The 22,526-nt window shown below is 37.2% G+C and overlaps 1 protein-coding gene across 1 annotated transcript in view; it reads right to left on the reverse strand.

Annotated features, from left to right (window-relative positions):
- Positions 1-22,526, reverse strand: part of COL12A1 (collagen type XII alpha 1 chain) — a 129,647-nt gene that overhangs the window by 62,120 nt on the left and 45,001 nt on the right. The window contains exons 15-27 of the mRNA XM_004390153.1: positions 16,753-17,019; positions 16,113-16,305; positions 14,706-14,827; positions 12,819-12,968; positions 12,613-12,732; positions 12,349-12,513; positions 11,624-11,770; positions 8,922-9,061; positions 8,243-8,372; positions 6,681-6,823; positions 6,213-6,342; positions 2,200-2,336; positions 760-889 (exon numbers count right to left, since the gene is read on the reverse strand). Of these exons, the coding sequence (XP_004390210.1) occupies positions 760-889; positions 2,200-2,336; positions 6,213-6,342; positions 6,681-6,823; positions 8,243-8,372; positions 8,922-9,061; positions 11,624-11,770; positions 12,349-12,513; positions 12,613-12,732; positions 12,819-12,968; positions 14,706-14,827; positions 16,113-16,305; positions 16,753-17,019 (1,974 nt within the window). The remainder of the gene's footprint in view (positions 1-759; positions 890-2,199; positions 2,337-6,212; positions 6,343-6,680; positions 6,824-8,242; positions 8,373-8,921; positions 9,062-11,623; positions 11,771-12,348; positions 12,514-12,612; positions 12,733-12,818; positions 12,969-14,705; positions 14,828-16,112; positions 16,306-16,752; positions 17,020-22,526) is intronic.

Consider the following 22,526-nt stretch of genomic DNA (forward strand, 5'->3'; position numbering starts at 1 on the left):
TCACAGAGGGAACAAGAGAACTTGGGATAGATAGAAAAAGATTGACAGGCAACAACAATTGGATTAAATAGTAAGGAAGTACCATGAAAGGGAGAGAAACTGGCATCCCTGAAAGATGAAGTAGAGCCGAGCAGGGAGGGAAGGTCCCAGCCACTCTGCCCTGTGTCTCTCCCAACCCTCCACTGTGGCAGTCTCCCCTTTCTCTGAGATGCCATAGTGCACAATCTGAGTGCCACTTACCTGGCCTTCCATGCATGATCCCGTGTACTGTTCATTAAATTTTATACCTCTGCCACTAAATCATGAACTGTTGAGGAGGCAAAGATGCTTATATTTTGGTACCCCTGACAGCACTTTACACATAGCAAGAGCTCAAAAGATATTTGATAACTAACACACCTTTTCCAGAGAAAATGTCCAACATACATCAAGAATATGCTTTTACACACACACACACACACACACACACACACACACACCCCAGTTAAGTATCTGGAACATGAATTAGTAACATTGGCTGATAGAATAATGAAGTAGGATAGAAAGTATTTATAAATGGAACAGATACAAAGCTAGAAGATGGCACGCTTTGTTCCAAAGAAAATAAGTGAAAAACAACCTATGAATCCAGACATTATTAAATACCGGTAAGAAGAAAAAAAGAAAAGCATTAAGAAATGAGATAACCAAGTAAGTTCAGTTATGCAAGCATGTAAAGCGCTGTTTCCCGATTATCAATGAAACATAATCACAACTCACTGGTAGTATCCTGAGCAGTCACTGGGGGAGACTCCCCCTCGTCATACACTGCAGAAACACTGACTGTGTACAGGGTTTGTGAAATGAGGTCTTTGAGGGGGGTGCTGGTCCGTGATCTATCCACCTCTACCTATAATAAAAAAACAGCAGTAGAACTATTTTTACAAAGGGTTTAGTTCTGACATCTTTCCATTGTTTAAGGATCCCTGGTGGCACAATGGTTAAGCACTCAGCTGCTAATGAATCCAAAGGTTGGAGGTTCAAACCCACCAGCCACTCTGTGGCAAAAAGATGTGGAAGTCTACTTCTTTAAAGATTACAGCCTTGGGAACCCTACGGGGCAGTTCTACTCTGCCCTGTAGGGTTGCTGGAATCAATGGCAACTTTTTTTTGTTTTGCTTTGTTTTTTTTTAGGCACAAGAGCATAAGAATTGTGATTCCAAAAAAAGCAGTGTTTCCAATTTGCATAAGAATCCAGGAACTGAAAGAAGTTTAAATGTTTTCAAGATGGAAAAAAATATATGTACTGGAACCATACCTGACATTATTGTCTGGTAAATGATGGCTGCCTACAGATTCAGACAACCAAACAATTTTTCACCTGTTTCCTTTTATATCATTGTCTTGTTTCTCCAGAAATGTTCTCCTGTGCATTATCTCATTTGCTATATATAAGAACCCTGTGAGGCCCACTGGCAGTCATACCCACTTTTGGAACTGAAACCCAGAGAGAAGTGAATGTGTATGCACAGGTATAAAATTAGCTTTTGTATAATTCACAGATGACCAGTGGAGTCAGTAACTAGGTGCTTAGAGAAACGATTTCTATGTCCCACAAGTGCCTCTGAGATACTGACATTAATGCTCCTCCAAGCACACACAAGTGTTAAACCCATTCACTAGTAAATCCTCCTCAATTTGCTCCCATTTTGAATCAGATTGTCATGGCAACAGCTCTTCACCTCAGCATCACCTGAAAAAAAGTTCATTACCTAACACGTTCATCCTTTCTGTCTTGCTCATCTGTCCTATCTTCCTCTCTGAGTCTCCCTCTTCTTTCTACATTGCCTTGCTACCTTTTATTTTTAGAAACATTATTATGACATTAGTCATTTTTTAGCAATTCATAAAATGCAGAGCACTATCTAAGGCATCTGATTGAGAAGGAAATACCATTTAGATTCTATAACTCCTTATCTACTGAGGGATGATCTTTTCAAGATTAATATCACACAACAAAACATTTTTAAGCTAAACGCAAGCCACTACAACATATTATCAGATTTTCAAAAAGTGCTTTACTAATCTCACGTTTTCAACACTACATTAATAAAGTGACAAGTATTCAAAACATGCTCTCATCTATACTTGCTAACAATTCTTTTGTTAAACCCAGTAGGAAAATAAATATTTCCAAATCCTTTCTAATCTCCAACCTACCTCTTTGACATCGTCTTCTGGTGTTTTGTATCGAATGATATATTTCCGCACTTTTCCAGGCACAGGATCCCACAAGACATTCATGGTGCTGTGAGTCACATCTCTGAGTTTCATATCTCGAGGTCTGGGTAGAGGTGCTAGAGAAGCATAAGATATTAGGTCCAGATGTGCTAACCAGCCACAAGCTCTAAAACATCCACACAAGCTTTCAAGAAGTCATTTGAAGAAAACTTGAAGGTGTGCAGCAAAATAACTTAAAAAAAGGTACCGTACTTCTACCAGAGACAGGTGAATTCTGCTTATGAAGGTTTTTGAAAAATAGGATAACTTTAAACTTTGGTTATCCCAACTCTAAATTCTCATTAACCTTCCTCCATTCTATTTAAATAAGTTCTTACTTGCTACTCAGACATCTTGTTTCATTGTAAATGTATACCTCATGTGACATCAGATTTATAAATCTTTTAAGATAGAAAACAAAATCAAAAGTGTTACATTCCCTTATGAATGTAAGGGAAAAACAAATTCTCAAGAGAGTGAAGAATGAAGATGGGCCACAATGAAGCATCCAATAAGCTTATCACAAAACCCACAGAGCCTAGATATAAATCCTAGAGAAATAAGAGCCGTGACAAGAATAGACACACGCACACACATGTTCATTGCAGCATCATTCACAATCACAAAAAGATGGAAACAACCTAAGTGCCCATCAACGGATTAACGGATAAACAAACTGTGATACATACATACAATGGAATACTACACAACAATAAAGAACAATAATGAATTCAAGAAACATCTCACAACATGGATGAATCTGGAGGACATCATGCTGAGTGAAATAAATCAGTTACAAAATGACAAATATATGAGACTGCTATTATAAACAATAAAGAAAAGGTTTACACACAGAAACATTTTTTGATGGTTACCAAGGATGGGAGGGGGAGGGAGGGGAAATCACTAACTAGAGGGTAGACACGTGTTAACTTTGGTGAAGGGAAAGACAGTACACAATATGAGGGAAGTCAGCACAACATGACCAAGGCAAGGGAAGACACCGAGAGGTACACAAGAATAAAAGGCAATGGCAGTAACCACTATCACATATATAATCCTGCAACAACGGTAATAACAAACAAGAATTTATGAGTGGATACATAGGCAGATATGTATGCTGAATAGGTGTGGGAGGGTGTATAGGAGTACACCCACGTGCATATATAGGTTTGGCCATGGATATTCCTATATACATATTTGTATGTGCTGCATGTATATTCATACATATAACAGAACACACAGGGTACACAGTCATGGAAACATCTTAGACATAACCAAACACCTTGCAGGACTGAGTTACTGGGCTTGAAGGCTAAGGACCATTGTCTTGGGGGACATCCAGGTCAATTGGCGTAACACAGTTCATAAGGACAACGTTCTGCATCCTACTTTGGTAAGTAGCATCTGGGGTCTTAAAAGCTTGTGAATGGCCATCTAAGATACAACGACTTGTCTTTTTCCATCCAAAGCAAAGGAGAGTGAAGAAAATCAAAGACAAAGATACAATTAGTCCAAAGGACTAAAGAACCACGGTAACCACAGCCTCCACTAGCCTGAGACCAGAAGAACTATATGGTGCCCGGCTACCACTACCAACTGCTATGACCAGGATCACAACAGAAAGTCCTGGTTAGAGTGGAAAAAAAAATGTAGAGCAAAATTCAAATTCATGAAAAAGACCAGATTTACTGGTCCTAGAGAGACTGAAGAAACCCCCGAGACTATGGTCCTTAGACACTCTTCTAACTTGGAACTGAAGCTACTCCCAGAGGTCACCTTTCAGCCAAATAATAGACCAAACCAAAAAAACCAAACCTGTTGTTGGCAAATTGATTCTGACTCAGCAAACCTATAGGACAGAGTAGAACTGCCCCACAGAGTTTCCAAGGAGGGCCTGGTAGATTCGAACTGCCGACCTCTTGGTTAGCAGCCAAACTCTTAATCACTATGCCACTAGGGTTTCCAAAAAATAAACAGGCCTATAAAATAAACAGTGACACCTGTGAGGAAAGTGATCCTTAGAAAAATCATCTATATGAGACCAAAAGGGCAACATCTGCCCAAAAGCAAAGATGAGAAGGCAGAAAGAGGCAGGAAAACTGGACAAATGGAAATGGGGAACTCAGGGTGATAATGGGGAGAGTGCTGACACATTTAGGAATTACAACCAATGTCACGGAACAATTTTCATAAAAACTATTGAATGGGAAACTAATTTGCCCTGTAAACCTTCACCTATAGAACAATTGGAAAAAAAAAAAAAAACAGAAGAAAAGAAAACCCACAGATGACTAAATGGTTAGATGAAAATCCAAATGATAAATTTTTACCAAGTCAAACCAAGCTTTACCTGAAAAGGGGGTATAAATGGAGAGGTCTTCTCTTGTTACATGAGTATCAAAAAGTATCTCTCTCTTTCTTGCTGCCAGTTTGACCATTTTCCTTTGTCTCTCATTTTGGACTCTACCTAAATCCCTATCTCCAACTCCATGTTTTTGCACCATCATCCCTTCAATATTTTTGTCTCGCTGCATCTCTCTATACCCTCCTTTCCTCTGCTGGTGCAGTCCAGCACCATATTCAACTCCAAGTGTTTGTCTTTCATCCAACTGTGGCTCTCAAGTCCTCTCTCCCAGCACTCTCAGATCCATGTGTCTCCATCCCTGGCTGAATCCCCATTCTTTCCATCCACCACTACCCTCCATTTTCACAAAACCATCTGTTCCACATGGGGCCTAGCCCATAAAAGATGATTAATAAATACTTATTTATTAATCAATGAATTTATATTTATCCACCCTACAGGTGCTCTTTCTCTTCTCTGCTCCATCATATTTCTGTCTTCTCGGTCCCTTTTACTGCTTGAAGTCTCCTTTCAACTTCTTGTGAGCTGGGAGGCACAAAATTTAAGCCAAGGCATCTATCCCAGCATGCCCACCTCTCCAAGCAAGAAACAAAATTACCAGCCAGGTGAGGCAAGGATCCTAACTGCAATTATTGTCACTTATCAAGAAAAAGCACCTAAGATGCTCGTGAAACAAGCCTGAAGCACAAAAAAGGCTGACCAAACCACGCAAGAGAAGTGCAAACCACGGAGGAGTCTGTGGGCTCTACGCTATTTGGTATTACTTATTTGTGCCTCTGTCTCATCCACTTGAGGGCATTTTTGCATTTCCAACACCTATCAAGCATGGTGAATGGCATAAAATATATGTTCAATATGTCATTTGAATTGAGTTAATTGATTAATTTGCTTAACGGAAACAGACCTATTCATACATGCCATAGGGCTTCTATTTCAACAGAAACTTGGGACATGTGATCTTAAACCTAACTCTTTCTCTCAAAACTACAGTCACCTCAGCATTTATTTTCTCACCAATGCTATATACCATGTTTCATGGATTTAAGACACCATCAATTGTAAGAGACACTATTATTTATGTTCCATGCCCTATTAACATCTGACCAAGGGCAACTATAAGACACACTGATTGTAGAATATATCCCAATTTCAAGCATTCTAAATGTGAAAAAGGAGTCCCTGAGTAGTGAAAACAGTTAACATGCTCGGCTGCTAACCAAAAAGTCAGAGGTTCCAGTCCACCCAAAGGTGCATCAGAAGAAAGGTCTGATGATCTACTTCTGAAAAAGCAGCCATTGAAAACCCTATAGAGCACAGTTCTACTCTGACACACATAGGGTCACTATGAGTCAGAATCAATTCAACGACAACTGATAAGGTGAGTAAATGTGGAAAAAAAAAAAGTGCATCCTAGAATGAAGATGCTGACATAAAATTAAGGTAGTTATTCTCAAATTTGATAGTCAAAAGTAAGAACTCTGTAACTTAAAAGCAAATTATCAATAGCATTATTAGGTGAAAAAAAAAACCTAACGAACATTATATTTATGGCAATAAGAAGGGAGGGAAACTGGCAATAACTTACAAGTGACTTCCCGAGCAGTGACAGGTTCACTGGTGAGGTCGTGCAGGGTGGCCTGCACAGTAACTGCGTACTCAGTGTTGGGGATGAGGTCAGTCAGCTGCACCTCGTTCACTGTAGGCCCTACACGCATCTGCATGTGAACATACATTAGATGTTGGCTCACAACACGGAAAGGAAATAAGACATTCAAATCCAACATTTCCACTTACTTGAGATAGACAATTGAAGCCTATTTGTAACCACTAGATTATAACAGCACAGATTTTATTTTTCATTTATAAGAATTGCATTTCCTTTTTCATATCAATGTTTTCTAAAATGCATCACAGATCAAAAATGTAGTTTTCTATTTTTCTGCTTTGTATGTAAAATTAGAAATGAATCCGTAAGTAACTGTAGTTTAATGGGGACTCTAAAAAACTATAAAGTCTCAGGAAGACCCACTGATAAAGAACAAGTGTCTCCCACCTCTTTGGCTCTCGTTGGTTCTGTGGCGTTGGTGGGTTCATATGACAAGGAGTAGCCAGTAGCTCCTCCCACAGGCTGCCACTGTACACGCATAGTGGTAGGCCCAACGTCAAAAATATTCAAGCTGACTACAGGGACTGGCACTGTCGGAACATAAAAAACAGACATCAGTCCAATTTGTGTCATTCCATTCATTTTCTAACTTTTGTATCCTACCTAATTACTGATACTTGCATATGCTAAACAGAGAACGGGTCCCTGGGAGAAATCAGTCAGTGCTAATATAATCCTTTCCCTAAAAAACCCCTGCTTCATTGTTCATGGCCACCTCATAATTCAGGACTGTGTGTTACAACTATTTCATAAAGGGAAAAATTCTAAAGTTTAAATTTCAAATGACAATCCAGTAAGTTTGTCTGGAAGCCAAAATAGATACCAGCTTCTATTCCAATCTTTTTCTGGAATGTCTCTAAGTTGATTACTTTCATTCTTCACAGAACTTCACTCATAAGTAACCAACAGAGTATTTACTTCATCTTTCTTTAATTTATTTTTTTCTTTCTTAAATAGGAACACCGTTCATTAACAAAAGAACTAGGAGACTTATGGGCTTTTGAAGATATGCCCATGAGGCAGAATAAAAAGTTCTACACTCTCCTCTTCAGTTAACCCTCATATAGCTTTCTATTTTCTAACCAAAGATTGAGTTTAAAGTTTTGTGGAATAATCATATCTCCAGCCTCCTATAGTATAGTATGAAAGAGTATAAAATAAGAGGTAAGGACCTGAGCAACTGAGCAGTAAGTGGAGTCAGTTCTTGCCCTGGAGAGAGTGACGCTCCCTCCTTCCTCTTAAAAGCGGCCTCTTTTTACCAGGGAGCCCCAGCCAAGAAGCAGGAAGAAGAAAAGAGTATTTTCATATGGCCTTGGAAACTCTATTAGGAATAGGAGTGAGGAACGTCTCCCCCAAGGGCTCTACTCAAAGTCAAAGCCATTACAGTAAAGGCCAGAGCCCAGAAGCCAGAAAGAAAAGAAGGTATCTCCTTGCTAAGGGGGAGATCAAGCCATTGGTAGAAGTGAAATAGGTAGTCTCTGCACAGCATTTCTTCCTAATATTAGTTTCACTCCCCACGTGGTACCTCCTGGTATCTTACTCTTGAAGTACTTTGGTCATCAATAAAACGTCATCATATAGTAACCAGAGTAAGGTTTTAAGTATTATCCCTCTGAAAGGGTATATTTGCATTTTAAGAGATATTCTTGAAAACAGAAAGTCTCAAATTCCTAGGAAGTAAATAACCGTTACAAGTATTTTTCTCTATACGTTATCCATGACCACCTATTCCACCAGTGGGTCCAATGAAGGCAGGAGCAGCTAGTAAGAGCAGAAAAACACTGCCTACTTATGAAGCACACGCACAAAAGCCACTCCGGAAATATTTGTTGAATAGATATTGAGCAAAGAAATTATTTGAAAGGCTGGCAAATATCCCACATGGGCTGTCACCACTTTATCTTGGAAAACAAAACAATCAGAAGATTTTTTTTTTAAATATGACTTACAGGTTTTCTCTGTGCCCTTCAGAGGCTCACTATATTCATCTTCTACCACAGAATACACATTAACAACATACTCAGTTTCAGGCTTCAGATCTTTCAGCACTGTGCTAGTTTCCAATCGGCTCACATAAAACTAAATGAAAAAATTAAAATTAAAGAAAACTGACATTATAATAAGTTCCCCCTTTTTTCTACTATAACACTTACAGACTAGTTAACTGCAATGAACCCAGAAACTACATTTCAGTGAGGCCATTGTCTTTTGTTTTGGAAACTACCAGATTACATGAGATCTTGGACAGTTCACACAATTTATTCTCTCAACTGTTATTTCCTTGTTTGCAGAATGAGTGAGTGAAACTAGATCATCTTTAATTTCCCCTTCCAACTCTATGATTCTACTATTAACTCAGAATAAATCAAGCATCCTCTAATTAAATTTTAATAAAAAGTTATATTGATAATCTGCAGTTCTTAGAAACCCATAAGAATTTAAGTAAGTCTTTCTCTTTAATTAAACCCAAATGGAAATGCAAGCCTAGGAAGGATTAGAAGACACCATTCTTGACTCAGCTCTATCCCTTCCTACATCCTTCTTGCCCTTCACACATTTTCTTCAGAACCCTGATGAGAACCCAATTTCAACATCAGGAAGAATAGGTTGTAGGCGTTATCTACTCACTTCTTGACGTTTCCCACCAGAAACTGGGTAATATTCCACCTTATATCTATCCACACTGTCAGAAGGAGGTGTCCAGCTCACTCTAAGGGAACGATGGGTTCGCTCAGAGATAACTAAGTTAGAAGGTGCTTCCAAGTCACCTACACATGGAAATAAAGTGCATACATTTTTTAACACATGGAAACAAAGTGCATACATTTTTTCATTATTTTAATGATGTGATGAAATTTGAAATTAGATTGAAACAGTATTACTCTTTACAGTCCAAGCTTTTACACATTTTCTTTCACTTACTAACTTGGTACAATACATCAGTATTTGGCCCTACAGCCCATAGAACATCTCTGAATGGATATCCAAGGGGTTTTTCAAACTGAGAAGATTCAGAACTGAGCTCAGTGCTCTGTCCTTTAAAATTTGACCTCCTTTTTTGTGGAAGGAGCCCTGGAGGCGCAGTGGTTAAGCACTCAGTTGCTAACCAAAACGTCAGCTGTTTGAACCCACCAGCCCCTCTGTGGGATAAAGATGTAGCAGTCTGCTTCCATAAAGATTCCAGCCATGGAAATCCTATAGCGCAGTCCTACTCTGTCCTATAGGGTTGCTATGAGTCAGAATTGACTCAACAGCAACTAGTGCACTGTGGTTCTTTGTGGCACCACCAGTTTGACTCAAAATCTCTAAATCATCCTTGGATACTCCCTCTTCTCTCTAACCTTGTACATATAAGTAATCAATAAATATGTATTTGAGTCCTAACAATTCAATTTCTCCACTGTCTCTATTACCATGGCACTACACAAGTCGACTGTCTTCATTATCATTTTAATTATTTACATTCATGTCTTATCTCCTTAAGTAAAGGTTATGCTCTATGACAACAGAATTAGTTTCTTATCCATGTTTAGTTCTCCTGCAAGACCGAGTTTCATGGTGAAAGAAGCTAAGTTTGAGAGAGTGAAAACAAACTAGTATTTTAAAATTTGGAAATATTTTACTGGCAGTGATTGTGCTCTCTGTGGGTAGGTATAGGTGAAATAACTACTACAGAACAATATCTGAAATAAATATTAATAAAAATAGAAATATTAAATTCAATATAACCATTAGGAAGATGCCCCAAATAATAGTTTAAAGAGTAAGGAATTAATTCAATGACTATGTATCACAGATCACAAATCTACTTTTCTAGTTTGTGCATGGCAATTCATTCTCATATAAACTCTTCTTACTTTATTTGTAAGCCAAAACTGGGAAATGCATTTCCGTTCTTAGTATCCTAGCCTTTATTGTATTTGGATCACAATCAAGCCTACAAACTTATCAAGCAATTTTACTGTCTGGGAAACTAGTATGAATGCAACTATTTCATACTTGATGTAAAAAAATAAATAAAGGAAAACAGATAAAATATGTTTTCATCCCTACACAAAGCTCTCTCCAACTGAATAAAGCTACAACTCTCTCAGCTAATCCAGAGCCAGAAGCTACAAATTCTGGTTGCCTGGCTTGTCTATTTCTCCAGGGAAAAGGTCAGTTTGTTGTTCAAATTCCAGAAAGAAAATCTCCAAATGTTTGGAGAGGGAAACTTAAGAAGGAACAGCCAAATGTATCCCCAGGACCCAAAGCACCTGAAACTTCCCTACCACATTATTTGTTAAACTCATTCCAACGTTTTTAAACTCAGACTCATTCTAAAACCTAATAAACAGATAAATTACTGAAAGATAGCCTTTACCATAATACACATGTACTTACAAGTTATTTTTCTCATGTAATAAGGACCGTCACTTTTATTATTAATTTCTCAAAAGTCTTCAATTTTGGGGATGACCATGTTTTGTCCTATGATCTCAATGAATAATAATCCCGAAGCCACTACTCATTGTCACTACAAGTTCAGTTCTATAATTTATTATCAAATCTTAATTCCTGATCCAAAGCTACATTTTTCAAAGATCCCTAAAAACATCTTTAACCATCTGACCCTGAGTAAGTAATTTAACTTCTCTCAATCTTAATTTCTTCACTGGTAAAGGGAGATTATGCACTTTCTAAAAGTCCAAACTCTAAAATTGTAATTTCTCTTCCTATTTAGGGATTGCAAATGTAAAGTATCAAACTGTATCATCTATACTTGAGGCAAGGAAAATCAGATATAAGACTCCTCTCTGATTCCAACCATATTAAAAAATTGAAAAAAGGTACTAAAGTTTATAAAACAATAATAACTTGGTGATTAGAGAGTGAAGATGCTTTACAAGAGAGTAGACATATACTAGAAAAGAAAGCATCTCTCTCTCTCTCTTTCTCCCTCATTTATGTATACAAGTGAGTAGGCGTGTTTGTGTGTGTGTATGTGGTGCAGGCACATGTAAACTAAATGTATTCTCAAGTGACAAGTCATTTTCTAGTTCGGTGCTATCCCAAGAAATAAATCAGGGGAAAAACTCAGTGTCTAAACCAGTGGTTCTCAACTGGGGACAATTTTGATTCCCTCCTCCAGGGGACATTTATCAACATCTGAAGATATTTATAGTTGTTACAATCCCAGGAGGTGCTACTGGAATCCAGTGGGTATAGGTCAGAGACTCTGCTAAACATTTTACAATGCATAGGCCAGCTCCCCTTCCTCCACCCACAAAAAATTATCTGGTCCAAAATATCAACAGCCTCAAGGGTGAAAAACTCTCGGCTAAACATACCCGGGCCTTTGACACTGTTACACAAGTTAATGGTGAGGTCATCCACGATCCTAGAGAGCGAGTCAAAATCAGCCACGTTGTATGCATGAATATCATCAGGATCAGTTGCAATCATCTTTAACTCAACTTCATCAGCATTTTTAATACCTTGAAATATGGACATATACAAATTAAACCAATTCTTTGGAAAAAATAAATAGGGTGAAACAAATGTTTTAGGGACTACCCTTACATATTCTATATTAACTGGAACGTATATATAATTGTCCTCAATAATAAAATGATTATTCATCCTTAATTATAAAATACAAACAAATGAAAAAGGATACAAACTGAAGTCTATTTTCTATATTAACTTCTAAATGCACCAATTTCCCACTCAAAAAAAAAAAAGTATATTTTCAATGTTATTCCAAGACAGTAAAATAATGGATCTCAAAAATAAGCATAGTGCTATGGAAAACACAAGAGGAATTTTCCCGAGTCGTGTTAATAGCACGTTCTTCCTTTTAATCCATTACTTTTTGTCCAAGAAACCATATAGTTTTATCTCATTATAAGGAGAAAAGAAGAAAAGAAATTAACTTCCTGGCACATTGTTTTGATAAATTATGTGCTAGGAAAAATGGGGGGGTGGTTCATGCTTTGAATAATATGTTTAACTACCAAAAATATCCTCAGTACACTGTAACCCCGGGGGCATTGCCACACTTTTCAGTGCTTACCTATAGCAAACAGCTCCACGCCTTCATCCTTGAGTTTCTTTGAAGGTACCTCTACATCATCTTGTGATTTTCCATCAGTGATGAGAACACCAATTTTGCGAGCTCGAGGCCTCATGCCAGCTTGGGTCTTGAAGCTCTGTTGGTGAATGAAGTTCAAAGCCATGCCTAGTGGGATTTTAAAAAGAGAATCAGTCACATCACTAGTCAGCCACATGCTTTGACCAAAAGCAGGAGCTGAAAGAGCACCAGCCCAACCTTACTCACCTGTGAGAGTGTTGCCTCCTTTGTATGGTAAGTTTGCCACAGCTTGCAGCAAGCTCTTCTTGTCTTTGTGAGCATTTAACTGCCACTCAGTTCTGGGGTCTCCACTATACTGAGCAAGGGCTAAAATAACACCATTGGCATTAGCATATACATAAGACCTAGTCATAGCGAAAATGAGTAATGTCTTCAGTATTGTCAGAACCTACCAATCTGTACTCTTTTGGGGCCAATATCAAAGACTTCCACAATACGAGAAATGAAACTCCTCACAGTTCTAAAGTTTGCCCGGCCAATGCTCCATGATCCATCCACCAGTAATACAATGTCTGCTTCAGCTCTGGTGAGGCACTCCATCCCTGAGATGGCAATCATGAGACAGGACAAACAGAGTAAGATGAGATTGTTGGCAGGGCTACTTTCTAGTCACACCTCTGCACCACCCCCACCCCCCTTGCCCCTGTACCCCCAATACTCAGTGTTGACTAGCTGTTTCAGTTCTGTAGCTCAATCATTTGGAGTGCAAGATTCTGAGAATATGTCCATATGATTTATTAACCTCAAACAACCGTCATATGAGTTATCAATTCCTCCAAGTCTTTCCTTCATCTTTGACTATATTCCCTGGCCACAGTCACTGAACCTGGAGACTTGAATTAAACCATCATTACAAATTAGATAGGCTCACAAACCCAAGAGCTGCAAAATAAGTGAGAATCTGACTATAAGTCATGTATAATTTTAATAAAATTTTAATGTGATCGAAAGATTAGTGTTGCATTTTTCTGCAATCGTTAATAGTAATTAGCCGACAAGTATGGGGTTGACTGATCAAAACATATAAACTAGAAAACATTTTAGGGAGTCAGAAATATTTTTTTAAATAATTGAACTATTACATATATTATGAAGGATTGGATACATGACCTAAAATTAAACTTTTCAAAGTAAAGATGCATTGTTAAAATCTGATACAGTATTATACCGTATTAAATTGTTTATCATTTACTATGTATAACAACCAGATAAATACAGACAGTGACGTTTGCACATTTAAAAAAATCAAGAGAGAAGGAACACAATTTAGGAAAAAAGTATGCAAACAAATATACAAGTTGAGAAGTATAGAGACAAGCACAAACATTGATACAAAGCTAGAGTACTTTGGAAAGAGAGAATAATCCCAATATCCTCAGTGCATAAGCTACAAAATAAAAATATAAGTCAGTTAATATCATCATAGGAGAAACAATGGAACATCAATGCAAAACAGCAAGATTTAACTCTTTCATTTCTTTTATCCATATCAATTTCTTAAAATGCTCTCTTTTCCAGAAGTTTGTTACCAGCTACAAGTTTTCCAACTTCTTTCCATGTTAGTATCTGATCTTTAGATTACAGAAACAAACAAAAAAACTCATTAACAAAAATTAAGTGATACTCATCATACTAAAAAGCTGTCATTCATGTATGATATACCAAGTTAGGACTGAGGATTCCCAAATACTATCCAAGCACCTAAACCTCTCAAGCTTGCTCCTCCTCTGCCCATTCTATTCATTTTTATCAAATGATGAAAAATATTTAGAAGTAAACTTTGTTCACCACTTCCACCAAGAATATTGAAAACTAGCTGCATGTACAGTAAGGCTGTAATCATAGCAGGAGCAGAAAATCTAATGGGCTTTTATTACTATTTAGTGTCTCAAACCATGATTCCCCACCGATTTATGTAATCTAAGTCTGCTTAATCAGCCCAAATAAATCATTTCCACAGTGAGTTTTATGAAAGAAAACTGTATTTTAGTCACTAAAAAGATAAAATGCACATTATCTACCCTTAGTAAAAACTCATCTTTAAACCATATGGTGCTATGTAACTAATGCAATGCTGACAGAAGAAGCCAGAAAAACACTGTCCAAAGCACGCTTCACTGGACGCTTGAAGAAGTTGGTTTTTTTTTAATATGTAAATAATTTAAATAAACTTTAGTTTAATTTTCACACTTTTCATTGTATAACTAACCTAAAAGTTGACATTTGAAGTACTTTCATAATCTTGAGTTTTCCTAGGGGAATATTATTCAATTTCTTACCAGAGGATAAAAATGGCGTTACGGTTGTGTCGGAAAGGGTTGTCATTTCTTGTCCAACAAGTGGTGAACTTTCTCCTCCATCAAACATTCCAAAAACATTTACTTTATAGGTAGTACCTGCCCTAAAATGTTAAAATATATAGTTTGAATGTATAATTAGCGCAAGTGGTAGCATTTTTTGCTTTGTTAAAGACGTTCGTCTTGATTTACTAGCTTTCAATCGGAGGGAATTATAAATGCACAACATTATAAGAGAAGAACCTAATTCCCATCGTATTCTAGTCTATGCTTACCGTGTGAGGTATCCAGGGAGACTAGCCACCCAGCATTCCAGAGAATACTATGGGTTCCCAGCACCACTTTCTGTCTTGCCTTTCTATCAGCGGCAGTGCCCCTACAGCGCCGCTGAGTGCCTCAGGGAAGGATCAGGCTCTATCTACTTTACTGCTTCTAAAATTGACTTTAAGAAAATAAAGCAAATATTGTACCTTGCAAAGTACTGTAAGGCACTTAGCACAATGCCTGGCACATAGCAAGCTCAATAAATTTTATCCTCCCCTGCCCTCAGGTAAAGAGCCCTAGTGGTGTGGTGGTTAAGCGCTCAGCTGCGAACCAAAAAGTCAGTAGTTCCAACCCACCAGCCACTCCAAGGGAGAAAGATGTGGCAGTCTGCTTTTGTAAAGATTTACAGCCTTGGAAACCCTATGGGGCAGTTCTACTTTGTCCTATAGGATCACTATGAGTCAAATTCAACTTTACAGCAATGGGTTTGGTTTTTTGGTTTTACCCCCTGGTAAAAGAAAATCACAGTATTGTTCAATGAATGGTTGAACAAATAAACTTCCCAAAACGTGAGTCACGTGCACCCATTTTTCTGTAGTAATGAATGTAGGGTGCTTTTTAAACTCAAACATCGTTGTTTTCCACTGCACTGAAGCTCACCCTTGCCCTCCCCTGCCAACTGGCGCCAAGTACAAAGTCCTGCCCTCTCTCTCCCATACCTCACACTGGAGGAGGATTCACACTGGGGTTCTCAGTGTAAGTCGCCTGGGACTTTCTACAAGGTATAGGAACTCCCACATTACCATATGGCTTGCTAGGAGCATGCTTTTCGTGAAATTGTATAATGTGGGTGTTAACTTTTTAAATGCAGGGTATTATTGAAAAGAGGCCATTCTTGATCATTTAAAAATATTGTTAAAACATTACAAAAATTTTTGCTCATTCCTAATCTCTACTGTTATATCTAAATCTTAATTCCAACTTCATCAAGCATAAGAAAATAACTTCAGCTGATTTTAAAGATTCTGCTGTCAAACAGACATATGAATGATTTCTGTGTAAGGCCTACTAATTTACATAAGTTATTCAGTGGTTTAACATAATTTGAATATAGTTAATTCCTACCTAAGTTCCTCCAAAACAACTGTGTTGTCATACGGTCCAACCACTAACTCCCCCAGTCGTCTGTCATCCCCCGTTGGGTGGAATGTGACTTTATAACCTTTCACTTCCCCAGGGGCAGGCTCCCAGGTCACTCGGAAGCTTGACATGGTTGGGTCAGATGTTTTGAGGTTTCTGGGTGACTTAAATCGAGAAGCTGTAAAGATAAGAAAAATTATCCAAATGATTGGCTTTTAGGGTTTCTTGTTAGCCCCTGTAATAATAAATCTAAATAGAAACAACTCTGTGATATATGCAGGATTCATCACAAATATAATACTTCAAAATGTATATCTATAGTGAGGGTTAAGTCTGGTAGCACAAGATGTCATACCCAAGAAAATTCTGATAACAGAGTGCCACCCAAGTGGAAGGGCAAATAATTCTCACATTTCAGACAATTAGAATAGCATTAGATCGTTACGTAGAATCACGTTTACTAGGAACTGGATTGGTAAAAATAATATGCTAATTAAGTTATAGTCTAATAATTGTAACTTAATTTATTACTGAATCGGCTTTAAACATTTTCAAATAAAGTAGATGTAATATATTAAAATTTTACTTTAGAACATTACACCCTTACAAAAAAATTATTCTGTACCTGTTGTCCCTGAGCCTTGCCTAAGCTTTCCTTCTCCTGTTTTGTAAATTGGAACAACTGTGATGTCATATGTGGTCTGGGGCTGAAGTCGCTTTAACACTGTTGAGGTGACTGTGGGTGGAACTTTAGCAACCATTTGTCTCCCTCCCCTACGGGGACGATATATGACTCGGTAGTTCACCACTTTCCCGGGTGCTGGTTTCCAGGTAACTCTCATTGTGTTTTCTGTTTCTTCATCCACTTTCAAGGTTTTGGAATCTTGGGATACTGTGAGATAAAATGAGAATTAAAATATATACCATGCTGAAATTATATACATATGTCCACCTCCTCATTTATATGAAAGAAAACATCTGTAGTTTCTTAAGTATGTACACTGTTCTCTTGCTAAGCATTGTAATTTCTCATAAATTCATGATGACACGTGAGCCTAATCTCAGTAAGCTCTGAATAAGATGTTTTCCCTTTATCTGGCTAATAACTAAAAAAGGGAAATTCATATTGCAGGAATTTCCTATTTATGTTCTAGAGACTTTAGAAAAGAAAACATTCATTTCCAGAGATGAGCTTGTAGAAATTTTATAATATTTCTATCTGTAAAGAATTCTTCTACCAATAATACTGTTGGGAAATACTAAAAGTCATGAATGCAGGTTAGAAATTTCAGTTGGACCTTTTCAGAAAAAGCTGTGATCCATAAACGAACAGAGTGACTCTGGCTAATGCTATTCCTTGCAACTGCCATGTAAGACAATGGCCAGAAAGGAATAGAAAACTCTGAGATATAAAAATATCTCAAGGACTTTAAAGATAAATTGGCATAAGCTAAGAATTTTAGGAAGTACTATATGTGGATAGTGTTTGAACAGTATATAATCAACATTATTGATTAGATTATCTTTGACTAATATTTCACAATTATTAGGTAGTAAAATATCAGAAACAGGTCGCCAAACATCCACAAATGACCAACAACATCCTTTTCTTTACGTATCATCAGAATTTATAAGCAGGATCATTGCACTCAGTTCAATAATCTGAGCGTTCAAAAAGTCATAAGTATTTCTCTACAGAAAGAAACTAAGCTGAAGGAAACATTGCAAAGAATCTTTTCTGATTCTGAAAGAAATGTTCACGTTCAAACTGGGTGACCGCCTGAAAGAACTGAAAAACAGACAAAACATAAAAAACAACATTTTAAGACATTGGACATTGATATGGATTGAATTATGTCCCCCCAAAATACGTGTTGTAAATCCTAAAATCTATGACCACTACAATAATCCCATTTGGGAATGGGTTGTCTTTGTTATGTTAATGAGACTGGTTTAGTGTAGTGTATCTCGAGTCAATCTCTTTTGATATATAAAAGAGATTAAATGCAAGCTAGAAGCAGAGATGGGGGAAGAGAGATGCCAAGCCACATGAAGACTGCCCTGGAGCAGAAGCTCAAAGAGTCAAGGACCTTCCTCCAGAACAGAGTGAGAAAGCCTTCCCCTAGAGCTGGCACCCTGAATTTGGACTTCTAGCCTCCTAAACTGTGAAAGAATAAATTTGTGTTTGTTAAAGCCACCCACTTGTGGTATTTCTGTTATAGCAGCACTATATAACTAAGACAAAATCAAGCAGCAGAGGACAATGAGAAACAAATGATATGAGCCATACAATTGCCCCAGCCTATCCCTTAGAGAGAGTTTTCAGGCCCCAAGACAGGAAAGCGGAAACCCAAACAGAGCTGGTGTTCTCCCTGAGTTGAGGAGATGGTGTTGTAAGTCTGGGAAGTCCAAGGCAATTAGAGCTTTCAGGACAGGGTACTGCAGAGAAGAGAGTGTTACAGAGAAAAAGCTCCAAAAATCTGCTGAAGGTCCCCCTTGGGTCATCTGCTGACTATTACTCAGTGTATATGTGTGAAGAAACTAGGCCAGGGAAAGAATCACATGAAAGGAGCTTAGGGAGTAACTCCTGGAGCTCACACAAGGTCAGAAATATTCCCCCTAGTCAGAGTGGAAAACCTAATAATTTTCAGGGCATCATTTAAAGTACTCATGAGGATATTCCCTCAGAAAAGGAACAAAATCAGCCCTGCACTAAAGCTTGTTCTGGTCTTGCCTATCAGATCTTCAATGCAAGCTTCAAAAGATTAAATTGTGTCCAAGAAACTTAACTGCATCCCAGAACAAAGCTCAACAACATTGACAGGAATATAAAAATATCCGGCACCCAACAAAGTAAAATTCACAATATCTGGTACCTATAAAACATATCAGATATGTATCAGAAGGAGAAAAATATGACTCATAATGAGGAGAAAAATCAAATCAATGATAGAATTAGTCAAAAGGGACAGTAAAGCAGTTATTATAACTATATTCAATATGCTAAACAAGGTAAAAGAAAGATTAAGCATGTTAAGCAGGGACATGGAACATGTACAAAAAGATCCAAATCAGACTTCTAGAGCCAAAAGTACAATGTCTAAGTGCACTGGACTAACAGCAGAAAAAAAAGATGAGTGAGTTTGTAGACATAACAGTAGAAACTATCCAAAACTAAGCACAAAGAGAATAAAAGACTAAAAAATAATAATAAACCGAGCATCAGTGAGCTGTGTGTTAGCTTCAAGCAGACTAGTATATGTGTAATTGGAGTCCCTGAAGGGGTGGTGGGGGAGGAGGAGAAAAAAATATTAGAAGAAACAATAACCTAATTTTTTTCAAATTTGATAAAACCTATAAACCTACAGATCCAAGGAACTCAGTGAGCCTCAAGCATAAGAAACATGAAAAAAGCTACACCAAGACACACCATAATCAACTAGCTTAAAATCAGTGATAAAAAGAAAATCTTAAAAGCAAACAGATTTAAAAAAGACACATTATGTATAGAGCACAAGATAAAAATGAAAAAAATGAGTAAAGAAATTCAAAATATGGTTATGAATTATGTTTCTAGGTAAGAAATGTAAATGTCTAACTTCAACCAAGAGTTAATTGGTGGAGCAATTTTTTTAATTTTAATGTTTAATGAAACTAAGAAAACTTTCAGCCAAATTTATTACTTTCTAGAAATATTAAAATTTATTCTCTGTTACTATTCTCCAGGTGAGTAAACTCTTATATATACCTTGGGTTTTAAAAATAGTACAGAGGAGAATTTGTTCTATTTGGATTATTATCATTACCAATTTTCAAAAACACTTAATAAACTGATGTGTGTATAACACTTTTCTAGTAAAGCCTGTGATACAATGTTTTCTGACCTCTTACTTTCACCTCTGGAATTTTTATTCAGAGAGACATTTCTCCGTTTTGTACAAAAGGATCAGACCAATTTCACACAACTCAGAGTTTGAGAAAAATGCTAACCTGGACATTTCAATCTTATGACTGTTACACTGAAAAGAAACCTATGTTCCCAAGAGAATGGGATTCCCAGACTTTAAAATATTTCCAAGTTTAACTCTATCAATAACAGCCAAAGATTGTACCTCATACCTTGAGATGCCTCAGTGATCTCAATTATATCCCTGCCTTTTAATTAACTCTTTAAAATAAAGTAACTGAAGTTAGAGTACAGCATATCTCCTGCTAGTTTTAATGGGAAACTTTGGATTTCAGAAGGAAAACAAAACAAAAGTCTCATTGGCTTCCCACAGCTAAGAAGCAAGACAAGATTTTTCGCTTCATTGATAGGTATGTCACATGATATAAAACGCTATAACACCCTTCCACACTGTAAGTTCTTCTCATGTTTTAGTAACTCTCACAAGATACTTTCAAATACCCACCATACCACCGCTGAAAAAGCTACCATAAATTAGAGGGAAAATACAAAGTTTCCCATCTCCTGCCTTTCTGGCCACAATTCATGGTTTTCATCATGTCAACAGTCTATGTACCTGAGTTTCAGGTAAAAGTGACCCTCATAATATTTCTAAAATGTCTCCTTGGAAACATATCAGAAAACCTAAGAGCATAACCCAGTAACTGCTGAGTTATCCATACCTTAGGATTCACCCACCATCTAAATACCAAGCCTCACCCAGATTTCTCAAAGTACTCTCTGAACTTCTTTACTTTCCACAATGAGAACCAAAGTAAAACAAAACAACAAAATGGTAGCAGAACAAAGAAAGGTGTATGTCTTCTTTATTTACTTAGAAGTTTAAGCCATTTTTAGACTCAACTCTAAAAAAAAAAAAAAAAAAATTGAACATTTCATTCCTGATAAGTCTGCTCCTAGTTCAAAAGAGCCTTTTCTGTTCATTAACTTTTAAGGCAATCAATCAGCCAAAAAAATCTGAAAATTTCTTAGATGCTCAGCTTCCAAGAGATGAAAGTTTTAAGTTTTCTGCTAACATATATGTTTTTGGCTAAAACACATCTCTTGTGGAGATTTTCAATCCCAAATAATTATCTGAAAGCTCAAGCCTTTTGGAGGAAAAAGACACATGGAGGAGAATTTTTGGAAAAACATATATAACTTCTCAACAACTTGAGTTGTATCTTAACTCCTATAAAATAAATTAACTACATGTGCCATATGGGGTCTAAGTTTACAAACATGCCTTCTCTTTACAACAAGTTAATTTCTGTCACAAATAGAGAAGCTCTTAAACTACCTCAGCCAATATATTACAGACACAAGATTTCATTTTATTACTATGGAACTTAATCATGTAAATGTCTGAGAAATATGTCTTTTCAAAAATTTAAATTTCCTATAAAAAGTTTAGGAGTTTCTGGGAGGCTCAATAAGTTAAGCCCTTGACTACTAATGGAAAGGTTGGCTATTCGAACCTACCTAGAGGCGCCTCAGAAAAAACGCCTGGCTATCAGTTTCTGAAAGGTCACAGCCTTGAAAACCGTATGGAGTGCAGTTCTACCCTGCACGTGTGGGATCGTCTTAAGTTTATTATTTTCTTAATCTAGTTAATTGTGATGTAAATTTAAGCTTAGACATATCTAAATGCTCTGGCCAATAATGAGAAAATGAATTCTTCAGACAATTCAGCCAAAACAATTTTAGTTTTAAGGCTCACTTGAAATCAGAATACAGGACTTAACTAAGTTACTCCTGGTACCTCCTTCTCTCCTCCTTTGCTACAAAAACTGTGAATTTACCAGCTATAGATAGCAATGGAGAACCGCCCTATTTTTACTAGCTGTGTTCTTTCCTATTTATTATAAAATCCTCCCAAAAGAAAAGGAATAAAGCTTTCTCCTATAAACTCTTAGAAATATCCCTGCTTAGCAAATAAATTTGTAGAACAGAGAACTAAGAAATCTTGACTCATCCTTCACTGTTGTTGTTGTTGTGAGGTGCCTTACAGTCAGTTTCGACTCATAGCGACCAATCCATCTCATTATTAGTCTTCCTCTTTTTCACTGGCCAAGCATGATGTCCTTCTCTAGGTACTGGTCCCTCCTGACAACATGTCCAAAGTACCTGAAATGAAGTCTCACCATCCTCACTTCTAAGGAGCACTCTGGCTGTACTTCTTCCAACGTAGATTTGTTCATTCTTCTGGCAGTCCATGGTATATTCAATATTCTTTGCCAATGCCATAATTCAAAGGCATCAATTCTTCTTCGGTCTTCCTTATTCATTGTCCAGCTTTCACATGCATATGAGGCAACTGAAAATACCATGGCTTGGATGAGGCACACCTTAGTCCTCAAAGTGACATCTTTGTTGTTGAACACTTTAAAGAGGTTTTTTGCAGGAGATTTGCCCAATACAATATGTCGTTTGATTTCTTGACTGATGCTTCC

The sequence above is a fragment of the Trichechus manatus genome, unplaced genomic scaffold (assembly GCF_000243295.1).
Source record: "Trichechus manatus latirostris isolate Lorelei unplaced genomic scaffold, TriManLat1.0 scaffold00287, whole genome shotgun sequence".
NCBI classification, from domain to species: domain Eukaryota; kingdom Metazoa; phylum Chordata; class Mammalia; order Sirenia; family Trichechidae; genus Trichechus; species Trichechus manatus.